Raw genomic sequence first — 23,972 nt, forward strand, 5'->3', positions numbered from 1 at the left:
ATAGCTATGGCTGCGCTTGCTTGTCTATTAACCTGTAGCAGCAACTCTACAGTTTTTATTTTACCATCAGATTTCATACTGTATGTAGTAAATGTAATAAGACCATCCCACAGTGGCAGGTTTGGAAGTTAACAGATGCCAGAGGGGCACAAGTTTGAAATTCTGATCATGAATTCACTAGGACACTGACTATTTCTGGTTTTACACTCAGATGCTGTTTAGGTCTTCATTAAACAGCATTAGGTAAAATATAAGATGTGCCTTCATGTTCCTGAGAGTATTTCTGATCAATTGTTTTTCTGTTGCTCCTCAGGCCTCCCTTACGGCTTGGAAGAAGCTTACACAGCAGATGGAATCAAGTACTATATCAAGTGAGTAGTTGGATAACGCAGAGTAAGCAGTCTAAGTCACATCTGGCAGGGAATAGGGGGAAAGGAGCAGAACACATTGCAGAAAAAACACGGGAAAGAACGATTTCAGGATATAGGGAATTGTTTTAGCAGCTTGAACATTGATAGAAGCAGAGTTGCTTTAGAAGTGGATGTTAGAAGAAAGGCCAAGCAGTATTTGCAGTTTGTGGTTCAAAAGCTCCTGAAATGAAGATCTTTGAATATAAACTGTGTTCCTGTGTATTATTATTGTGCTTGCAAAAAAAAGCTGGAAAACTAACCTTGAGTCCACGCTGTGGTCATTATTTTAATGAGGCTGTGTCCACCTGTGTGGCCTTGGCTCATTACGACTTGTTTCAAGCCAATTAACTAATTATCCACCATGTCTAAAGGCAGTTAAACACCATATGTATTGATTTGCACAATTGTCCCCAGGAAAATTAGAGCAGCTGCACCAACTGCAACCAGTGATTTCCATAAGGGCTCGTACTCACAAGCATTTGTTTTTCGATCCACCTGCGTTTACATGCACCTGTGTGAGTACATGCACATACAGAACTATGGAATGCATTCCTTCCTTCACTCCCCTGCGGTGGAACGCTCGTGAGCATGAGCCTATATGTTAATATAGCCCCATTAGAAAGAATAGCTTTCTAACTGTGCTCCCCTGTAGTGAAATGTGGGAGGACGCCACCACAGGAAGAAATGCTGGGTCCTTATAGTTTATAGGGAGGGTATGCCCTATGGGGCATATAAGCTCTCATTGTGAGAGCAGACAAACATTAGTTTTTTCTTTTATTACTCCACAGTGCCAGTGGCATTGGCAGCCTTTTTCCTAAGAATAGAACATAAACCAAATCACTTGCCATAATATTGCTTACAGAGAAGGAAGGCAAGTCTGCCATGCAGCCAGACCTGTGCTGCACGTTTATTTAGCCAATAAATAGAAGAATGCATTCTGTGAAATGTACAAATGTGCATGCGATGTACGCACACTCGTGCAGCTTTTAAGTGAATTGGAACAGTATTCCTATGCTATAGTAATTGCGCACCCTTTATAAAGTGATATTCTTCTGTGGTTTCCATTGACAGTCCTATGTTTGGAAAAGTTCAGTAACTTGAAGATAGGTAGAAATATAAAATAGAAGATACCATTTCAGATATCTTGGTTAAGGTCTGTATATTATGTGAGGTGTTTGTGTCCTAAATTGTGGGCTGTGAAGGGGCAAGACTTACCTGGGGTGGTTTAGTTAACAGGTGGATTTGGGCAGGTGATATTATCATCCGAAAAAGTGCAACTGAAAACAATTTGTAATGAAAAACATACTGTTTTTTTAAAATGTAAAATTAGAGAATATATATAATTCTTTCTATAGGATTCTAGTTATGTAGAAGAAAGGCATGATTAGATTAAAATTACACATTCATATTTTATTCATACTTCTTCTGACAAATGTTATTGGTCATACATTTAAATGCAACGATCTGAAACTAACACTAACACTGAAATTCTTAGGATGTTCTGAACGTGAAATAGTTGGCAGACATCAATCGTCGTCGACTAAACAATTGATCGCCATGGTATGAAAAATTAATGGGACAATAATTCTGAGCCCACACGGGGTCCGAAAATTGTACGAAACTAGGTTTTTCACAATTTTATCTGTACGTGTACGGCCAGCTTATGTCCCCAATGGCAGATAATGTTAAGAAAGCTACCACATTGCTTTACATGAGCACCTCTTACTGATGGTATCAGACAAAACTTCCACTCCTAAAGCTGGCCATACACATGGCGATCTAACGATGTTTCATGCGACCATCGGTCGCACGAAACATCGTCAGATCCGCCACACACAGTCAGGGCTGAAACAGCAGATAAGGAGGTAGAAACAATAGGATTTCTACCTCCTTCTGCCGATTCAGCCCTGACGGCAGATTTTGGTCAGGCGCCTGCTATGGCACCCGATCAAAATTTTCTAACCTGGCCGATCAGCGAGTCGTCCGATATCAGCAGCTTCCTGCGATATCGTTCGTTCGCCGACATGCCATACACGCACCGAATATCGTACGATAGTATCGGTGCGTGTATGGCCATCTTAACACACGTAAAGTAAAACCATTTGTTAGTACAAGTGTTTCCCACCCTTTATTGATTGAGACAGACTAGAGTTGATTATTTGTCGATGATGATGAACTTGGTAAACTGCAAGCACCAAGGTAGGAAAGTTAATGCAGTGAAATATATTATCTTCAAAATGATTTTAACAATTGATAGTATTTAAAGGAGAAATAAACCCTAAACCAATTTGGCTTTGAGAACTTCATGAAAATGCATAAGGGGTCATTTAAACTGACTGCGAAGTATTAGAACATCAAGGGCTGCAAAATCATGCCTCAGTTGCTTATTCACTAAGTACGTGCATCTGGGTTGTTGCTACGCTCTGCATTAATTCCCTACAAGGAGCAGTGCTAGCGTGTGCAAAGTTGCACTTTCCTTCCCACCTTCCAGAGCTCTCTGCTGTGAGATACAGAAGTTGGGGGAAGGAGGGAGACAGCATACATGCCTACCCCCTGACTGCTCCATAATTTTGTTTACATATCCAAGTTAGGGTGCATCAGGGGTGTCTGCTACATGAACCCCCCCCCCCCCCCCCCCAAAAACCTGGCTCTCTTATATACACATTGAGATACAAATTGATTTTATATGGGTTTTTTGTTGTTGTTTTTGAGAAAGAGGCATGCATGATTCCTCCTCATAATTATTTTTTTCTATCTTTATTTGGAAATGTTCTGCACCCTCTTCCCGTAATCACAATCAAATAAACCACAGGCAGCCTTTAAAATATGGCAGGGCTCAGGAAGCAAATGATCCTCATCAAATACATTATACGAACTGCAACTTCATTTTAGTTACCACTTTCCACCCTGCAGTGACCAACCCTCTTGTATTGTTAATCATTACAGTCTTTTTGCTGGTGGTTTTCTTGCCAAGAAAATCATGGTACTGTTATTCCGAGCCCAATCACTGTCTTATTTATTATGAAAAAAAAAATTCATATGGATATAACCTTCCTTATTATATGCACCCAAGATACCACTTTTCAGATCAAACTGTTATCGATCAGTTATGGCTGACAATGCTTAAGAAAACCTTTAACTCTTTTACTGCCAACGACGTATGGGATACGTCGTGGCAGTAAAAGGGCTTAAATGGCAACGACGTGTCCCATACGTCGTTGGCATTTAAGCGCTGCTTTCTGCCGCCGCTGCAGAGAGCTTCTATACATGACAGCCCCCCTGGGCAATGTGCCAGGGGGGCTGTCATGAGGGTCCTGCGAGCCGATCGCTCGCAGGACCCTCCAGGAAGCAGCAGACGCGATCGCATCGCGTCTGCTGCTTCCTACTTCCTATCTGCCCGAGGAGCGCCGGCCCACTGAGGAGGAGGCGATCGGGTCTTCAGGACAGGTAAGGAGTTTTTTTATTTTTTTCATTTACACACTTACACACACACACACACATACATTTATACACACTTACATACGTTTACACACACAGCACACATTTTAGCAGTTTTTTTGTTTTGTTTTGTTTTTTCATTTTTCACACTTTTATACACTTATTTACACTCATATACACACTTACACACTATCACACAACTTTTACACATGTACACACATGTATACACAAACACTTTGGGTTTTTTTTTTTTTTGTTTTGTTTTGTTTTTTTTTCATTTAACCACTTTGTTTTTAGTTTCTTTTACCTAAAAACTGTTTATTTTGACAGCGTGACTATTGGATTAGATATTCTGACCACTAATTACGCTGTCGTGTGACTTATTTTGTTGTTTCACTGATTTGCACAATTTTTGTGGTTTTATTGCATTTTATCCCTGTATAAGTGTTCCTAATCTGTTTTTAGCGTAGCTTTGCCAGGTGTAACTTTGGTGTACAAAAATAACTTTACCTATTTTGAATTCATCAGAGTGTGTACTTTCCAAAAATATATGGTTTTCTGGGGGTCTCTGTATAGTTAGGGGGGGGTTACTGCACATAATACACTGTCAGGGGTCTCTGTGTGCAAAAGCTGATTTGGCAGGCGAGAAATCCTTATGCGCTATTTTTGTTTTGGGTCAGTACATACCGCAGATTTTGGTATATCTATGCATATTGGGCATCAAACTGTTCAGTAGACCTCTGGTGTTCCTATTTGGGGTGACTTGCCTTTGTACGCAAGAAATTGTGTGAGATAAATGCGGCAAATTGCAACATTTTTAGGCGATTTTCTGAAATGCCATAAAAACCAATAACTTTAGGAAAGCTTTGCAGATTGGTACTTTGGTGTAGAAAGGACTCTTTACCCTTGTTGGATTTGTCAGAATGTGTACTTTCCAAAAATATATGGTTTTGTGGGGGTCTCTGTATAGTTAGGGGAAGTTTTGGCACATAATACACTGACAGGGGGCTCTGTGTGCAAAAGCTGAGCTGGCAGGCGAGAAATCCTTATGCGCTATTTTCATTTTGGGTTCAGTACATACCGCAGACTTTGGTATATCTATGCATATTGGGCATCAAACTGTTCAGTAGGCCTCTGGTGTTCCTATTTGGGGTGATTTGTCTTTATCTGATCTTTATCAAGAAATTGTGAGAGATAAATGCGGCAAATTTTTTTGCGATTTTCGAAATGTCATATAAATCTGCAAACTTAGGAAAGCTTTACAGCTTGGTACTCTGAAGCAAGAAGAAATGTTTACCCATTTTAGATTCGGGGGGATGTGTACTTTCCAAAAATATATGGCTTTCTGGGGTGAGCGTACTTTTTTTGTAGCATTATCCGACATAAAGGATGTAAATGTGTTGATTTTGCAGGAGCTGAAATGACAGAAATGATAGATCATATGGGGGTATGTTCACATTGGGGCCCCTACATGCCACATACTTAGCTAAACCTATACATATTGGGCATCTAACTGTTCAGGGGACCCCTGGTGATCAAATTCAGGGTGTTTTATCTTGGTACCTAATGCTATGTGGGAGATAAGATGCTGCAAAGTGGAAGCTTTGAGGGGATTTTTGGAAATGTCATCAAAATTGCTAACTTTAGAAAAGCTGTGTGGCTTGGTACTTTGGAGTAGAAAGACATGGGTACCCATTTTAGATTCGGGGGAATGTGTACTTTCCAAAAATATATGACTTTCTGGGGTGAGCGTACTTTTTACTAGCTTTATCCCACATATAATGATGTAAATGTGTTGATTTTGCAGGAGCTGAAATGACAGAAATGATAGATCATAGGGGGGTATGTTCCCATTGGGGCCCCTACATGCCACATACTTAGGTAAACCTATACATATTGGGCATCAAATTGTTCAGTGGACCCCTGGCGTTCATATTTAGGGTGTTTTATTTGGTTACTTTATGACCTGTAGGAGATAAGATACTATAGACTGGAAGCTTTAAAGCGATTTTTAAAAAAAAATCACAAATTTTGATAAAAACCAATAACTTTAGGAAAGCATTGCGACTTGATAGTTTGGAGTAGACAGACAGTTGTGCCTATTCTGGATTCCCCAGAATCTGTTCTTTCCAAAAATGTACAATTTTCTGGGATAAACCTTCTGTTAGTGGAAGAGTTAAAAAGCAAAGGACCATGGACTGACCCCTGTGGTATTCCACTAACAACACTGGCCCAATTAGAGAATATTCAATTATCACCACTTTTTGCAATCTATTCTTCAGCCAGTTTTCTTTTTAATCCACGTGGTCTTTAAGTCATAAATTCAAAATTGGCCAACTGCTCTGAGGCCACTGGGAGCAACATACAAGGGGGTGGTGAGCAACTAATTTTTCCTGAGCCACTGGTTGGGGATCACTGCCTGTTTGTGTGCCACCTATAAATCACCTAGTGCTACCAAGTACTAGAAGAACCGTACAGATGATCTTGATATTAATACCCATTCTGTAAGATTAGGCTGGTGAGCTAGAAATAGTGATACATTTTTAAAACTCAAGAAAAACAAAATTTTATAAAGGTTGAATTAGATATAAACAGTAAAAGCACAACAAAATGTTATTTATTGGTAAATCAATGTAAATTCTATACAATTCTAGACTGACAATTCTGTTTTCAGCTACTTTAGTGGATTACCTATTCATGTATTTTGGATATAAATAATGAAAAGCTACAGGAATATATTTCCCATTACCTTGTTCTTTTGTGCAAAACCAAATGAATTGTTAGTTTTATTGTTGACTGCAGTTATTCCACTGAAATTAAACACTGAAAAGCAAAAATATCTTCCGATGAACAGCTTCCTTTTTTAAGTCCTTAGGACACATTATTGTCATTTTTTTCCATTAACAGCCATGCCAGCAGCCCTCTAGTGGTAATTAAAAAGAAAAGTAAGAAATACAGTGAAATTTGTTTTTAAATATTACTTACAGAATTGACACATTATCAGGCTGTATATAGGGCAAACCACTGCCCCAATATTATGTGGACAGGGATCAGTCAAATAAGTATTGGGCAGGTTCAGATGGATTTGGGTGAGCACCCTGTTAGTCCATTGGCTTAGGGCCAAATAATTGAATCCACTTGACTCGCCACTTGACGAATTGCCTAGTTGAATAGATATCTCTTTTGTTTGTTGGCCTTTTCAAATGAGGGAATCCTTTCGGATTATGGCCATTTAACAGTGGAGAAGATTGCTTCCACCATTTTTATTTTTGGATATAGCCAGCTTAACCATGTGGGGATGGGTTTCACCATTTTTATTTTTGGGTATTGTCAGCATAACAGTGTGGAGGTGGCTTCCACCTTTTGTATTTTAGAGCATGGTCAGCTTAACAGTTTGAAGATGGTTTCCACCATTTTTACTTTCACCCTTTATTCAAACAGATCACCAGAGCATTACCAATAAAAGTAACATAATTCTGTAAAAAACATGATAAATCTAGACTAAGCTAATATTAATAAATTTAACAAAGTTAAATGTTAATTTCTGGCATGCTTGTGGTGAACTTGATAGCATGTACTTTAAAAGTTTTCAATTTTTACTTCTAAAAGTTCTAGAAGAAAAAAACTATATGTATTAACCTCGTATTTCTGACAACATAAAAATATTATGGTCTTTTATCCTGAAATTAATGTTTAAGGCTTGCTGCGGGAGTCCTTTTTGCCGTTCTCCCGTTTCTCATAGAACATCTATCTTGCTTTAAATGTAATTAGGTCTTCTGAGATTTTTGAAAATCAAGTAGACAGGATGACAGGAGGCCAGCAGAATATCTAAATGTTGTGGATATTTCTGAATAGCTCTTCCAGCTCTGCTTCAACTATCCTTACCTTTCATAATTCACATTCGATTCTCCAGAGTGGTAGTTGAATGAGTACGGCTTGGATTTGAAGACACCGGGACATTTTTGATGCTTCTCTTACATCCAAGAACAAAGTTGCTTTCATCTTGCCCTTATCCTCGTAGCATTAGCAAATTAATAAATGGAGGGGAAAAAAGTTTTGCAAAAGTATCTGCAAATTGTGTCCGTCAAGAACTGAAGTTAACATAAAATACAATGATCTTTGTAGGCTTTTGAATAAGACCATGAATTAAATATTATTTTGCACCTGGCTCAGAATCCGATCGGTAGGCAAAAAAAAAAAATAAAAGATGGAAGCAATAAAAAATGATTAAAAGATCAGGGGTCATAGGAAATCTCTGCAGCAAATGATTGCCGGGAGATAAGATAATCATTGTGGGAGTACGCAAGTCAATAAAATAATGTAGTTTAACTTAATTGCAAAAGTGCAGAAGTGGCAGACACCTTGCCTCAGCATTTCATTTTTTTTTTCATTTATTTGGATCATCCTAGAAAATAATGAGATCTCAGCATGTTACCTATTCCACTTGGAGAAAATCTTCTTGCAATGCAAGATAGGACGACAACGCTTCCAATGATATCTTTTCCTTAATAGTAAGGTATAATAAATATAACTGCCCTGCCCCAAAGCTTCTCAGTGGCACAGTATATTTGAGTCTTTAAGAATGCTTATTTATTTTTTAGGCCAGTCTACAAGTACAGGGTGCCTGTGTGCACAAAGTCCTTTTTAACTGGTTGATTTGCTTGGTTTATATTCTTTTATTGTCTTTTTATGTTTATGTAAGTGCTCATCATAATGAAAAACAAAACTCTCTGTACTACTCCTGAAAAAGTACAACTCTAAGTACAATACATCATATTAAATGCATAATATGTCTAAAAAGAAGCAAGAGGACCAACTGGCAATAGGCTGGCCAATTAGGTTTAACCTCTGCAGGTTCAGGGGTGCCAGTTAGGTGAGAGGCTGTATAAACTCTGCTTTTGTAAGGCAACTGTGAGAGAAAATGTAATAGAGTCAATATTTATAAATGCAGTTGCAAGTGAATTTTCTTTAACGTTGACACAACTTGTTGCTCCCATTGGCACCATTTATGAAAGGTATTTGTGTCCAAAGAAGTCTCTTGTACTTCTATATAGCTACACTCAGCACCAGTGCACCTTTCTTGCCTCTTCTTCAGAATCACCATGGTGCCTAGCCAGTCTGTATGATAATTCATGATGGCCTGATGGTATTTCCAAGGGAATCATGCAAAGATGTCATAATGACACAGAGCAAAGGATTTTCAACTAAACTTTTAAATGCAGTTTCATTTGATTCGTCAAAACACATATCCGTAGTGGCAGCCATTTTTATGCTTCAGACACAATTACAGAAAACATGGGTGTGGATGGGCAGCCACCAACAGTGCTCTATAAGATCTGCTTTGTTACATTAGTTAGAATCTGATATACAATATTTAAAGGGCTTGTACTGACTTTAGGCTAAAAACAACAATGGGGGCTCATTTATAAACACTGGTGGCCATAGGTTACTGTCCAGGGGTAAATTTGCCCAATCATATCTTTGCTTTTGTTGCTCAACCTGCAGCTCGCTGAAATCAGTCAATCACTGATTAGTTGCTATGGGTTCCTGCCCATATATAAATTTGCTCAGTGTTTATAAATGAACCCCATAGGGCACATATATCAAATTCCGAATTTCGGATGTTTAAAAGTATGATTGGCAAAATAATTTCTGATGTGCGTTAATTGTGCAAATATTCAATGCATGATTTTGGAAGCTTTCCATAGGACTCAATGGCACTCTGCAGCTCCAACCTGGCCCAAGGAAAGTCTCCCATAGGGCTCAATGGCACTCTGCAGCTCCAACCTGGCCCAAGGAAAGTCTCCCATAGGGCTCAATGGCACTCTGCAGCTCCAACCCAGCCCAAGGAAAGTCTCCCATAGGGCTCAATGGCACTCTGCAGCTCCAACCCGGCCCAAGGAAAGTCTCCCATAGGGCTCAATGGCACTCTGCAGCTCCAACCCGGCCCAAGGAAAGTCTCCCATAGGGCTCAATGGCACTCTGCAGCTCCAACCCGGCCCAAGGAAAGTCTCCCATAGGGCTCAATGGCACTCTGCAGCTCCAACCTGGCCCAAGGCAAGTCTCCCATAGGGCTCAATGGCACTCTGCAGCTCCAACCCGGCCCAAGGAAAGTCTCCCATAGGAATCAATGGCACTCTGCAGCTCCAACCCGGCCCAAGGAAAGTCTCCCATAGGGCTCAATGGCACTCTGCAGCTCCAACCCGGCCCAAGGAAAGTCTCCCATAGGGCTCAATGGCACTCTGCAGCTCCAACCCGGCCCAAGGAAAGTCTCCCATAGGGCTCAATGGCACTCTGCAGCTCCAACCTGGCCAAAAGAAAGTTATGATACTGAAGCTTGAATAAATTCCAAAACTTTTGTAGTCGTTGCTACAAATAGGATTTTGTCGCACAAATTGACGCAAAGCACGAAAAAGTTCTTAATTTAACAAAAATATCGTAGAAAGGTTCTAAAAGTTTCTCATTTTTCTCATTTCTACTGATTTGGACTTTAATGAATGGGCCCCCATGTGTGTCCCATGTGTGGGCTCTAAAGATGCAAAGTCCAAAGGACAATACTTTTTATACAGACATTCCTTAACTGGAATTCCCTGTTTCCTTTGGATGTATCTGTAAGAAGTAGATTAAATACATGTGTAGGCAATAAGCATGGCATCTCCCATTTACATGAATAAATGTTAAAACATATGGTAACACAACATTAGCCCTACTTATAAATCGAACTCTTAGCAGATCTTACAGGGACTGCAGAAAACACATTGCCATTTCAGACATCAGACAGAGAAAATCATAGTCTCAGGCTGAGGCAGATTCGGTTAATCAATTTGAAGCCAATTTGCAGAGGTAATTGATATGGAAGTACTCAGCGACTCCATAAGAACCTATTAAAATAAAGCTGCTGGAAATTGTACATAAGCAGCACATCCTTAAGTGGCGGTGGTGTGATTCTTTAACCCCCTGCCTTGTCAATCAATAACTAAAAACATATGAACAGGTTTTCTGTTACATCATGGGTTTAAGCCTTACATTTTCTTTACATTTATATTTTGTTTTTGTGTTTTAGTCTCCAGCACATGTGCCAGAAGGCTATTCCATTAGCAACACCATTTGCACATGGATATAAATACACTGATGCAACAGACATATAAGCAAGTAGGGATGACCCTTCAGTAAACAAGTGTAGAACAGGGATAGACAACCTGCATCCCTCTTGTTGGCAAAGGCTGGTAGGACATGTGGTTAAGCAGAAGGGTTGGGCTATAGCCCACCCCTGTGTGTAGAACATCTGGCCAGAGGGCCTAATACAAATTACTTGCCTATATGTCCATTGCATCAGTGTATTTATATCCATGTGCAAGTGGTGTTGCTAAAGAGCTTTGACATACAGTAATCAGCCCATTGAATAATCTCCGATTTGTCTGCACTAGTGCAACTGCCCAGCCAAAGAATAAAATACATAAGTATTTGAAATTGGTTCTAGGTGACCTGTTCTGTGGCAGAAGGACTTTAAAAGGAGATTATGTGAAAATATTTTATAAGAAAAAGACTTTTAGACACAGCACTTGAGCACAATGGCTATAATCCTGCCAAATGTCATTAAATGCTGATATTTAAAATATCGCATGAAAGGCATTTAATGAAATATAGGAATATACCTTGTTTATCAAGAAGAGTTATCTATAATTTCATATATTATGTGCTTTAACGATAGGTATTGTACACCGATATTAATGCATGCGTAAGCCAAATGTTTAATCCTTGAATTAAGAAGCAGTACACAATAGTTATTTGCTAACATTATGTACAGAGTAGAAATGTTTAGTGCTATCAGAAAGTTATATCCTTGTACTTTACAGGGGGGATTAAATAAAAGTGAGTTCCGGAATACAAGTGGTATATACACACTTGGGGGTGTGGGTTTGCTTAATTGTCAGGCCAGCAAAATAGCCGCTAATATGCACACTCTTGTACTCACTATAAAACTCACATGGACTGGGAATTAAAATAGGCATTTCAAGTATGTTGAAACCCAGGCAGCTGCCCCCACAGCGCCAAAACAAAACAGAGCTTCCAGCAGCCCCTTGTATAGAATATTCATTTAATGCAGAGTTACTTAGTATTCCACATCACAAGCAAAAGTATGGGAAAAATAAGCCAAATTTTAAAGAATGGCATATTTCCTCTTATGCTATTGTGTTTGCTTTCCATTATTTGTTTCATTTTTATATTAGTGGGATCAGATACGAATATGAGACAATCCTCCTTGGCTTGACCATGTCCATCTCTCGGTGCAGTCGAGCAGTCATCTGGGCATCACAAACTGGTGGCATTACTAGCGGGTCTCCCAGAATGGCATGTACTGCTGCTGCTGCCCGCATCTTCTCATCTGCATCTAAATCTCTCCCCACCACCTCACTACTAAAGTTCCATCCTGGCTTCCTATCCTTCAGATACCCCCATACACTCCCTCCCGTGCGCAGTGCTCAGCACAGGACAATATAGGTCACCTCAAGAGCTGAGTCGTGCATCAAACCTTTCTCACGGATTGCACCCCATATCTAGAATACTCTACCTCCTTGCTTTAGGAACACGAACACTTTTCTCTGAGCTCCTTAAAAATCGTTTTCTAGAGAGGAAGCATTTCCATAGTCTTCCCCTGCAGTTACAAACCTTTAACTTATGCACTATGCCCACTCTTTTTGTGTTCTCTTTCTGATAGATTGTAAGCTCTTGGGGGCAGTTAAACATATATTTATTTTCAACTGTCTTAATTTATCATAACTATACATACAGGAAGGAAGGAAGGAGGGTTTACATTTCTAGATTTTTTTTTTTTAACAGCAAAATGGAATACTGGAATACTTATACAATAAAATATTGTAAGGGCTCTTGAATAGGGATGGGCAAAATGACTCGTGTGGCGAAAAAATTCACTGTTTTTTTTTATTAACGCGCACATCATAGAAAGCGACACCCGTTGTCAAAGGAAGCGCAAATTTTACTGCCGCGCCAATCATTCTGCCCATCCCTACTCTTGACTATTCCTGTTGGCTGCTGTCACACATACAGTGTGTCTCTTTTACTGAAAAGCTTGAATCTGTCATTTTAGTAAGGTAGGCTAAGGAGGTAGGCTAAGGCTGCAGCAGGAGAGCACTTGGGACATATAAGAGGTCAATCACTATGACCCAAGAGGCAAATGCAGGAACACTAAGGGGCACAAAAACACACAACTTAGTGCACATTTAAAGGAAAAGTAATGCCAAAAACTGAAAGTTTCAGATAATGAACTGTTGCTCTGCACTGGTAAACATAGTAACATAGTAAGTTGGGTTGAAAAAAGACATACGTCCAAACATTGGTAAACATTTGATTATTTGTTGTTACTGTTCCTTTAAAAAAGCATACGTATCCAGGTTCTAGCTCCACTCTGCACCTAGCAGGGGATGTCAAACCCAGTACTTGATTCAATGAGCTAAAGGGCATGGGGTCTGAAAGACGCACAAGTTACATAACGGGTAGGAGGCAGAATGCCTCATAAATCCACACTGCCGAGTAGAGGCAGCTCTTTATTCATAACTAAACTGTGGCAGAGTGCCCTTTTGCACTTTGCACCCTGCCCTGCAAATAGTAAACAACCCTCTCTGTCTTGGCTCAGTGCCATATGCCACACTGTGTAGTACACAATCATTGTGCATTTAATGGCCAGCACTAGTGTTTCCCCAGCACCAAGAGAGGCCTCAGCATTCAGAGACTGAAGCAAGACACTCGTGTGGCTGAATCTCTGTGGGGCCCTGCCAGCCGTTTCCCATACTGTATTTACATGTTGAGAGATTCTGACTCCAAGAAGCACAGGAAATTTTTATGCTCTCTCATAACATAAAGTACTTTAACATCTCCTTTATTAGATTATTGGCCTAATTTAGAAAAAGGTCATAGAAATAGTACAAAACGGGAAAAAAAAATCCCTTCTCCACATATTTCTATTTGAACAATTTAGGATAATTGTGGGCCATTTATAATTGATTTAACCAGACTTCCCATTAAATGTTTGTTCCGCTCCAAGTATGGCAAAACAACTTTATTTCCTTGGGGAAAATGTGAAGGAAACTCCATTTTTTTTTTTAATTCATCTCATTGAAAATATTTTAATAATGTTTGTGTTGTATGTAATTTCCATTTAAATGCTGGTAACACATTCTGTCCATGACAACGGAACATTTTTGGGTTCTTAAAACTCAATCATAGTTCCATTGGGTTGAAACCCTTCCAAGTAAACCCAGTTTTCACGTTTGACAAACAGGCCCCTTGCGTTTCAGTATATTAAACAAGAGGGACATGGTTCAGTTAACCATTTATACAATTTAGTAGTGTCAATACCCTCAGCTAAGAGGTAGTTAAAGGGTGAATAGTGCTAACAATAAGAAAGCAAAGAGAAATAGACACATTGGGGTTGATTCACTAGGTCGATAAAACGAGCGCTATTTATAGCATGCGTTAAAAATTTTATCGCTTCTTATTTTTTGCGACAACGCACGATTAACTAAAAAGACAGGCGTCGTAATTAAGAAGCGATGTTCTTTGCTTTATTTGACTCGCGATGAGCGTTTTCTTGCGTTATTTACCGCTGCACGCAATATATTTCACTGTGTGCTATATTAGCGCACGATTTTTTACGTGCATAACTATTACTTTCTGAAAACTACTGTTCTGAAAATGCCCATTTCCCTGCAAACTGGCGGCTGCATCACTCTAGGGCCAACACAGACTTGAAAAAATCCCACTGCAAAGTCCATATTGTGTTGCCAAAAGCTCACCAACTGCAATTTTCTTTAAGTACCGCCTGCCCCAAGTAGGTGTTAATATTCGCACAGACTAATGCAATATTTAGTGCATTTATCGCTTCATACAGTGGTGTGAAAAACTATTTGCCCCCTTCCTGATTTCTTATTCTTTTGCATGTTTGTCACACAAAATGTTTCTGCTCATCAAACACATTTAACTATTAGTCAAAGATAACACAAGTAAACACAAAATGCAGTTTTTAAATGAGGGTTTTTATTATTTAGGGAGAAAAAAAATCCAAACCTACATGGCCCTGTGTGAAAAAGTAATCGCCCCCTGAACCTAATAACTGGTTGGGCCACCCTTAGCAGCAATAACTGCAATCAAGCGTTTGCGATAACTTGCAACGAGTCTTTTACAGCGCTCTGGAGGAATTTTGGCCCACTCATCTTTGCAGAATTGTTGTAATTCAGCTTTATTTGAGGGTTTTCTAGCATGAACCGCCTTTTTAAGGTCATGCCACAACATCTCAATAGGATTCAGGTCAGGACTTTGACTAGGCCACTCCAAAGTCTTCATTTTGTTTTTCTTCAGCCATTCAGAGGTGGATTTGCTGGTGTGTTTTGGGTCATTGTCCTGCTGCAGCACCCAAGATCGCTTCAGCTTGAGTTGACGAACAGATGGCCAGACATTCTCCTTCAGGATTTTTTGGTAGACAGTAGAATTCATGGTTCCATCTATCACAGCAAGTCTTCCAGGTCCTGAAGCAGCAAAACAACCCCAGACCATCACACTACCACCACCATATTTTACTGTTGGTATGATGTTCTTTTTCTGAAATGCTGTGTTACTTTTACGCCAGATGTAACGGGACACGCACCTTCCAAAAAGTTCAACTTTTGTCTCGTCGGTCCACAAGGTATTTTCTCAAAAGTCTTGGCAATCATTGAGATGTTTTTTAGCAAAATTGAGACGAGCCTTAATGTTCTTTTTGCTTAAAAGTGGTTTGCGCCTTGGAAATCTGCCATGCAGGCCGTTTTTGCCCAGTCTCTTTCTTATGGTGGAGTCGTGAACACTGACCTTAATTGAGGCAAGTGAGGCCTGCAGTTCTTTAGATGTTGTCCTGGGGTCTTTTGTGGCCTCTCGGATGAGTTGTCTCTGCGCTCTTGGGGTAATTTTGGTTGGCCGGCCACTCCTGGGAAGGTTCACCACTGTTCCATGTTTTTGCTATTTGTGGATAATGGCTCTCACTGTGGTTCGCTGGAGTCCCAAAGCTTTAGAAATGGCTTTATAACCTTTACCAGACTGATAGATCTCAATTAGTTTTGTTCTCATTTGTTCCTCAATTTCTTTGGATTTTGGCATGATGTCTAGCTTTTAAGGTGCTTTTGGTCTACTTCTCTGTGTCAGGTAGCTCCTATTTAAGTGATTTCTTGATTGAAACAGGTGTGGCAGTAATCAGGCCTGGGGGTGACTACAGAAATTGATATTGAAATTGAAAATTGAAATTGATAAACCACAGTTAAGTTATTTTTTAACAAGGGGGGCAATCACTTTTTCACACAGGGCCATGTAGATTTGGAGTTTTTTTTCTCCCTTAATAACGTAAACCTTAATTTAAAAACTGCATTTTGTGTTCAATTATGTTATCTTTGACTAATAGTTAACGGTTTTTGATGAGCAGAAACATTTAAGTGTGACAAACATGCAAAAGAATAAGAAATCAGGAAGGGGGCAAATAGTTTTTCACACCACTGTATGTGTTTGGGAATAACTGTGGTTTTTTGCGCATGCAAAATGACTTTGATGAATCGGGACTTAATTATCACATGCTTTTTAATGCACAAAAGCATGCAATAAGCGTTATCGACCTTTAGTGAATCGGCCCCATTGTATCTCCCACAGCAGTCTGGAATGCTGTCAGTGGGTGGTGGAGGAGGTATATCCGCTTGTCTGTGCTTTCTGTACTGTCTGTGGTTATAGTTGCCCTGTTCCTAAATTACATTTTTGTACACAGCCCACAGATTGCAGCCCTGGAACTCAATCAGTATCTACAGTATATACAGTGGTTCTCAACCTTCCTAACCCTTTAATACAGTTCCTCATGTTGTGGTGACCCCCAACCATAAAATTATTCCTAAGACCATAAGAAATATGTGTTTTCCAATGGTCTTAGGCGACCCCTGTGAAAGGGTCGCTCGACCCCCAAAGTGGTCCCAACCCACAGGTTGAGAACCACTGATCTATAACATTGTTCTTTTTTCATTAATTGAGCAAAATAAACTTTACTTACACTATATAAATGACTATGAAGATTTTCATTCATCCAGGTCATGGTATATCTAGTATAAATAAATCTAAAGCAACTGGATTTGTTAAGTAATCATTGAAGATGTTTATAAGCAGCTTCTTCAGTTCAACTGACTGGTATGGGAAGACCTCAGCATATGTACTCTTCCACTAATCCAATCACAATGGCACTTTGTAACTCTTCAGAAAGGTGACATCTGAAATTTACAGAGGTGTGAATGCTGTGGAGTTACAAAGTAGTGAAACATCTTCAGTGATTACCTAACAAGTCCAGTTGCTGTAGATTTATTTATACTTGATATACTATATAAATGACTTAGACTGTAAGCTCTACGGGGCAGGAACCTCCTTCCTACAGTGTCTAATACCACATGGCACTTACTCCCTGTGTATTTATACTTATTTATTGTATCTATTATAACACTTGTCCTCCCTGTGTGTAATTTTGTATATTGTAAGACTGTACAGCGATGCGTACTCTTGTGGCGCTTTATAAATAAAGTTATATATACATACATTTAAATCTTGTTTCCTTCGGTCTTGGAATTCACAATCACAGCAAGTAGGGAGAAACTGTTTTGTGGACACTGTTATTTAAGGCAAGTTTTGTATCATTCCTACATCTTGTGCCAGAATGGGGGATCTAATGCCCATGTATTGGCTACACAATTTTAGACTTTGAGGAGGGAGGGGGGATGTGCAGAGTGCAGTTGCATCTAGGAGTTGCTGAGTGAAAAGTAAAAGTAACTGCCTGTCCTGCCTCTGTCTAGAGGCAGGGCAAGCAATATATGATTGACAATAGAGATGTTTTAATTAAAAAAATAATAGAATTTTGATTATACAGCATTTTATGTGTGGGGGTGTCAGGGTCCCTTCTAACTGTAGTTTAAGGGGGCAAACTGCATCTACAATAGTATGACTCCAGATGAGCTCAGAGCGTGCTTTTCCATTATGGAATGTTCTTTATACTTGCTGCTCCAAGTAGGTGTATTAAATTACTATTCAAACCTTACAATTGAATAATAGGCATTTTGCAGACTTGTTTCTATGCCGCCTCGAGGTGACATGGATGTGATTTTCAAGGAAATGTATGTATGGGGTAATAACTGTTCACATAATACAGGTTCTAGGAAGCTCTTTATGGTTTCCGCAAAGATATCGTCATGACCTGGAATTTCTTACTCCTTTATATATCACCTTTACGCATTTAAATATGGTTTGCAGGATCCAAACTGACGTTATTATTTAGAATTCATGTAGATAATACCCGGAGAAATAGAGAAATGTTGAGTTAGTATTTTAAAGGCATATTATCCCATTTTCACATATTTTTTGATGAATGTGTCATTTTAGTGAGAGAAATACATGTTCAACAAGCGCAATCTCTGAATTTGTTTTGTACATAATGCTGTGAAATGCATTAGCAGTTTGAGATATTCCCACTGAGATTATCATGGCCTGTTGCCTTGAACAGTAGAATACATGGAAAGAAAGGGATTTTTATGGTGTTTCTGTTTGCTAATTACTGTTCAGTTCATTAAGGGAACAAATGACACGTTCATGCCCTAGGCAAAATTCAGATGTTTCTCCCACTGCAGATAAAATATCATAATCAAGGTAACAACACCTAATATAACAACACTGAGTTTAAAGGGTAAATTCTGCCTCATATACAGGAATAAAAGAACATGACTTTAACTTATTGTGGGGAAAGAATATTCCTCCTTTGCATTTCTACACATTATTACCTTGGTAAGGCATTCTCTATAGACAGCCAAGGAACGTCACACTAGATACTTTATTCTTATATAATGGTTTCACAGTGCTGTGCTCATATTGATATGTCAGCCCCCACTCATCAATGGACGTATTCAAAAGAGGCTCCTCATTGTGAGCGCAGTCAGTATCAGCAACAGGGTCCTTGTGCGTCAAGTTAGCAGTTTACATGTGTTTTGGTAATTCCCTGAGAAAGTTAAGAAATTCCAAAATGGTTTTTTTTTTCCTTTGTGTCCATTCTCGCAATTTCTGTCACAGATACTCCTGATAAAGCAATTAACAGAAATGACTGTGACTTGTTGTTCAGATTCAGAAGGGTTCCTTGTTCACAAGGTTGTTTTACCACTTGTCTGTAATGGTCTACTCCAGATGTCTTTCTTTGGGGCTCATTTACATCTACAAGTGCAGTGGGAAACTTGTGCTTTTCCCCGCAGTGAGCTTCATGTAAAACCACTTTCATTAATTAGGAGCAAAATGCGTTCCTTGCACTTCATAAAGCTGTATGCAATCCTTTTCACCAGTTACTGCTTGTCTTGTAATCACTTGCAACTTATTACTTTTCGTGGTATTGGTAGTAATATATTCATTTCTGTATTTTATAACAGTATATTGACAAGTTATAAATAGGAATGCATCTGTTATCCGTATATTTTGTGGATCCTGTATAACAGAATATGGCAACATAGTACAGCAGCTAGCACATTGTTCCATCTAACATAAATGCTTTTGAACTTATAAATTACTTGAACTTACTTGAATATATATAGTTTTTCAGTTCATAGTTTACATGGAAAGCTTGGATTACATTTGGGGGGGACATGTTTTATTAACCTCAGGGAGGGAAGCTGTTATATGGTGTTCTGACCCCGAGGTGGGTGGCCACTGTGGCTGTCTAAACCCCAAGGTGCGTAGCCATGGTGTGGTGGCTTCCGTGCAAGAAATTAACAGATAGAAATATTGGGGCAGATTTATCAAAGTACAAGTTTGAATCCCAAAATGGGTAAAATTCGGATTAGATACAATAATTTCTGATGATCGGAAATGTCACAAAAATGCTTCTGAAAAAATCGTAATATTGACGATAATATCATATTGGCGATCCGGAAGTCACAAAATTTTCGTATTCGAACGATCGTAAACGGCGGGAAAACCTTTCTGACTTTGATCCTTCTGTGCAATTTTTTGAAAGTCTCCCATAGGGCTCAATGGCACTCTGCAGCTCCAACCCGGCCCAAGGAAAGCCTCCCATAGGGCTCAATGGCACTCTGCAGCTCCAACCTGGCCCAAGGAAAGTCTCCCATAGGGCTCAATGGCACTCTGCAGCTCCAACCTGGCCCAAGGAAAGTCTCCCATAGGGCTCAATGGCACTCTGCAGCTCCAACCTGGCCCAAGGAAAGTCTCCCATAGGGCTCAATGGCACTCTGCAGCTCCAACCCGGCCCAAGGAAAGTCTCCCATAGGGCTCAATGGCACTCTGCAGCTCCAACCTGGCCCAAGGAAAGTCTCCCATAGGGCTCAATGGCACTCTGCAGCTCCAACCTGGCCCAAGGAAAGTCTCCCATAGGGCTCAATGGCACTCTGCAGCTCCAACCTGGCCCAAGGAAAGTCTCCCATAGGACTCAATGGCACTCTGCAGCTCCAACCCGGCCCAAGGAAAGTCACGATACCAAAGCTTGAATGAATCCGAAACTTTCGTACTTGTTGCAACAAATAAGTTTTTGTTGTGTAAATTTTGATGCACAGTACGAAAATTAGCGGAAAAAAATGCGAAAATATGTACAGTACGAAAACTTATTTGTATATTGTAAAACAGACTATTGAAGCAAAAATATCTAGCAGTTACACAATGTAATATGTACTTTCTGCTTATATCAACATTTTGCCTTTTCTGTAAATTCTAGACCACCAAGTTTGAGATGTAGCAGACCAATGCATAGTATTTATAATAACAATGTAAAACATATGAGGCATTTTTATTTTCTCTCACTAATTCTTTTCAATTTTCCTTCTAGTCATGTGACACAAACAACAACTTGGACCAACCCGGTGCTCAGCACATTGCTTTCTGGGGAACTTGAAGACATCCAAGGAGATCCCCCTGAGAAGCAGAATTGCTAGACTCAAAGCCCACAAGAACTTCGTTTTTTACCAAATCAAATGGTTTCAGAACATCCCTAGTGCCTATTATTAGTATAAACGTGTCTGGTACCAAATCAGCAATCCCTACTATTTTCCCAATGGGCGTATGTATGGAGCACCATGCCATAAGGCTACCAAAACATTTAAAGTTTGAAACCCCATTAGGATTGTTTTACCAGCAATATGGATTTCTGTGAGCTATTATTATGGTGTATTTATAAAGTACATTGTACTGGGGATAAGACAGAAGCAAAACCGTGGGAGAAGAATAAATAACATACAAGGTCACGGGGCCTTGGCTGGGAAAGCTTACAAATACGGGAGTATAAGCTCAATAGAACAGGGAAAAAGAAAATTGGCTCAAAGGAACAGTTTGTTGTAAAAATGAAGCTGGGTAAAATAAATACATAGCCTGCACAAAATAAAAAATATATCTAATATAGTTAGGCAAAAATGTAATATATAATAGCTGGAGTGAGCAGATGTCTACATAATAGCCAGAATTCAACTAACTGCTTTCAGCTCTTTAGCCTCTTAGTGACTTTAGGGGGGCCACATGGGACGTAACTGTTCAGTTAGTTTGTGAGCACACAGGTCAGATTCAAAAGCAAACTAACTAAACAGTTATGTCCCATATGGCCTCCCCTCTAGTCACTGATTGGTTACTGACTGCTAACAGCTTAGAGAGCTGTAAACGAGGAAGTGGTGTTCTGGCTTTTATGTTAGACATTCGTTCACTCCAACCTTTATCGATTACATTTTTGCCTAACTAACCATATTGAAAACATTTTACTTTGTGCAGGTTATTTATTTTACCCAGTTTAATTTTTACACTAAACTGTTCCTTTAAAATGAACTTTGTTTAAAAGGGACACTAAGAGAAATGACACAGAGCCTTCTAGATAGCAGGATTCTATATAGTATATGCTATAAATATATATGCTGGCCATACCTCATGTTTATAAGTTACCGTTAAGTTACTGAACACATTCCGAGACGAGAATTCCCATGCATTGTGTGCATGCCTCCAGACTGGGATTCACAGTAGGCCCTGGCATTTCATGTAAACAGAAGCCCAAACTGGCTCCCACTGGCCCACTACATAGTGACTGTCTATGGCATCTTACAGCAGCCCCTCTGGCATTTGCCAGACTGAGCCTGCGCATTGCCACCGTTCAAAAAAAAAAACACGATGACAAGCAGGAGGAAAGCCACCTCCCCACAAAAAGGGCTACAAATACTAATAATAAACTGTCTGGTGGGTGAGGCTTTTCCACCTTTTCAAGAATAACTGAAAGTAATTTAGCTGCCTGTACTTAAATGTCAGTGTTTAAAAAAAATATACATAGAGCTTTATTGTCAGTATTTCTTGTAGGTTATATAACCACACTGCCGGGGATCAAGCACCAATGTATAGACTTTAGTGCCAGTACTGGTTTTATAGAAGTAAGGAGACCCTTTTTTACACATATATTTCTAAGTTATAGAGAATTGAGGTACCTAGGGAGCGTATGTACATTTTATGTTTATTTAAACTGTAACTTTTTTATTATATTTTTAAATTTCAAAAACTTCAACTTTGTGTCTATTCTTTTATTGCGTGGCACAGTACATGGCTGCCTCAAGAATTCAGAACGTTTTCTAGAATATAGATTTGGAGGCGGTTCTGTCTCTGAATGGGGGTGGGATTGCCTCTGGGGCTTTTGCTGGAGGGTTCACAGGGGCAAAATATAAACAGCACAAATATTTACAGGGGTTTATTTGCCTCTGTATTTTTATGCTCCTTATGAGTTTATAAATAGGGTTAAATAAGATCTTGCAGCATAAGTGATTATTACTAGTCAAGAGCAAATGCTTTCCAGGTATGGATTCCAAGCAAAATTCCACATTTCGGCATCAGCAAATATTTTCACATAACCGCAGCAATATTCCACCGCAAACAAAAGCACAGAAACAAAATGCTTATTATATAACCCCCTTTTTCACAAAAAAACTTCCAGCAAAGAAAACAAAAAAACGCCCATAGACTCCCAATATATTATGTGCAGAAAAAGTCACCACCAAAAAAAGCCCATTGACTTCTCAACTGGAATCCTGTCTGGTTGCCTTTTAATGTCTGTATCTGTCTGAGGTTTTCAGCCGCATTAATGCTGAAAATTATTATGGCCCAGAGAAAGTTTATCTGCTATATATAAAACTGCCATCATTAGTGGTATAGTAGCATCTGCAGTATAGTAAACCTCTTTTTATACCTTTTATATCTGCACCCTTATTCACAAACCCTTGTACATAGCAATGTAAGCAAAGTAATAGCCATGGTCCTGGAGGCTCTGCTTTGAGGAAAACAGTGTCTATATGCTTCCATAACTTGCCCCCCAAGCAGGAGATTTAAAAATGGGCACCTACTTTACAGCCACTAGGGGGCGATAATGAAGTGGATGATGAGCAACATGTTGGTGGCGAGCCATTGATTGGGGATCACTGATCAATTTCTTCAGAACTTGCACAAAAGCGTTTCATACAGTGTTGTGTTGCAAATCTGTCATGCAGAGATGGTGCTGTGCCTATTGGCGCAGGGCACTGAAGGAACCCTAGAGTTACTGGCTGGTTAGGATGCAGCGGTAGTTCCAAGGTTATCAGGAATAAAGCTGGCCATACATGTTACAATTACAATCTTTCCTGCCACCATTGACGTTCAACGCTGAATTATCAGATATTCTACCTCTATCTGACAATTCAGCCCAAAATGCAGATTTTGCTTGGGTGCCTTTGACGGCGCCCAATCAAAATCCTTTCTCCCGCACGATCGACGAGACAACCAACATTCAAGGCTTTTGCCAATATCAGTCGTCTCGTTGATCCACCATGCACACAGCGAATATTGTATAAACCTCATTTTGTACAATATCTGTGCTTGTATGGCCAGCTTTAGGAGTCACTATACCTGGTCCAGACTTCCATATCACCCCCAGATTCCATCTATCATGTCATAATCCCATTGCAGGAAGCCTGTGGCTTAGATAAATGGACAAATGGTCAAAATAACTATACTGGCATGGTTGCAGCAGGCAGTTGTTTGTTACACATAACTTGTTCAGAGAGATGCCAGTAAAGGTAT

At 39.6% G+C, this 23,972-nt stretch overlaps 1 protein-coding gene across 4 annotated transcripts in view; it reads left to right on the top strand.

Moving 5' to 3' along the window:
• Positions 1–22,431, top strand: part of stxbp4 (syntaxin binding protein 4) — an 89,258-nt gene extending 66,827 nt beyond the window's left edge. For 2 of the 4 annotated variants that reach the window (XM_012952511.3, XM_031894145.1), the window contains exons 16-17: positions 314–371; positions 20,728–22,431. In XM_012952511.3, coding sequence (XP_012807965.2) covers positions 314–371; positions 20,728–20,833 — 164 coding nt within the window. In that variant the 3' untranslated portion in view covers positions 20,834–22,431. 4 annotated transcript variants of the gene reach the window in all.
• The last annotated feature ends 1,541 nt before the right edge of the window (positions 22,432–23,972 follow it).

The sequence above is a fragment of the Xenopus tropicalis genome, chromosome 10 (assembly GCF_000004195.4).
Source record: "Xenopus tropicalis strain Nigerian chromosome 10, UCB_Xtro_10.0, whole genome shotgun sequence".
In the NCBI taxonomy this organism is placed as follows: Eukaryota; Metazoa; Chordata; class Amphibia; order Anura; family Pipidae; genus Xenopus; species Xenopus tropicalis.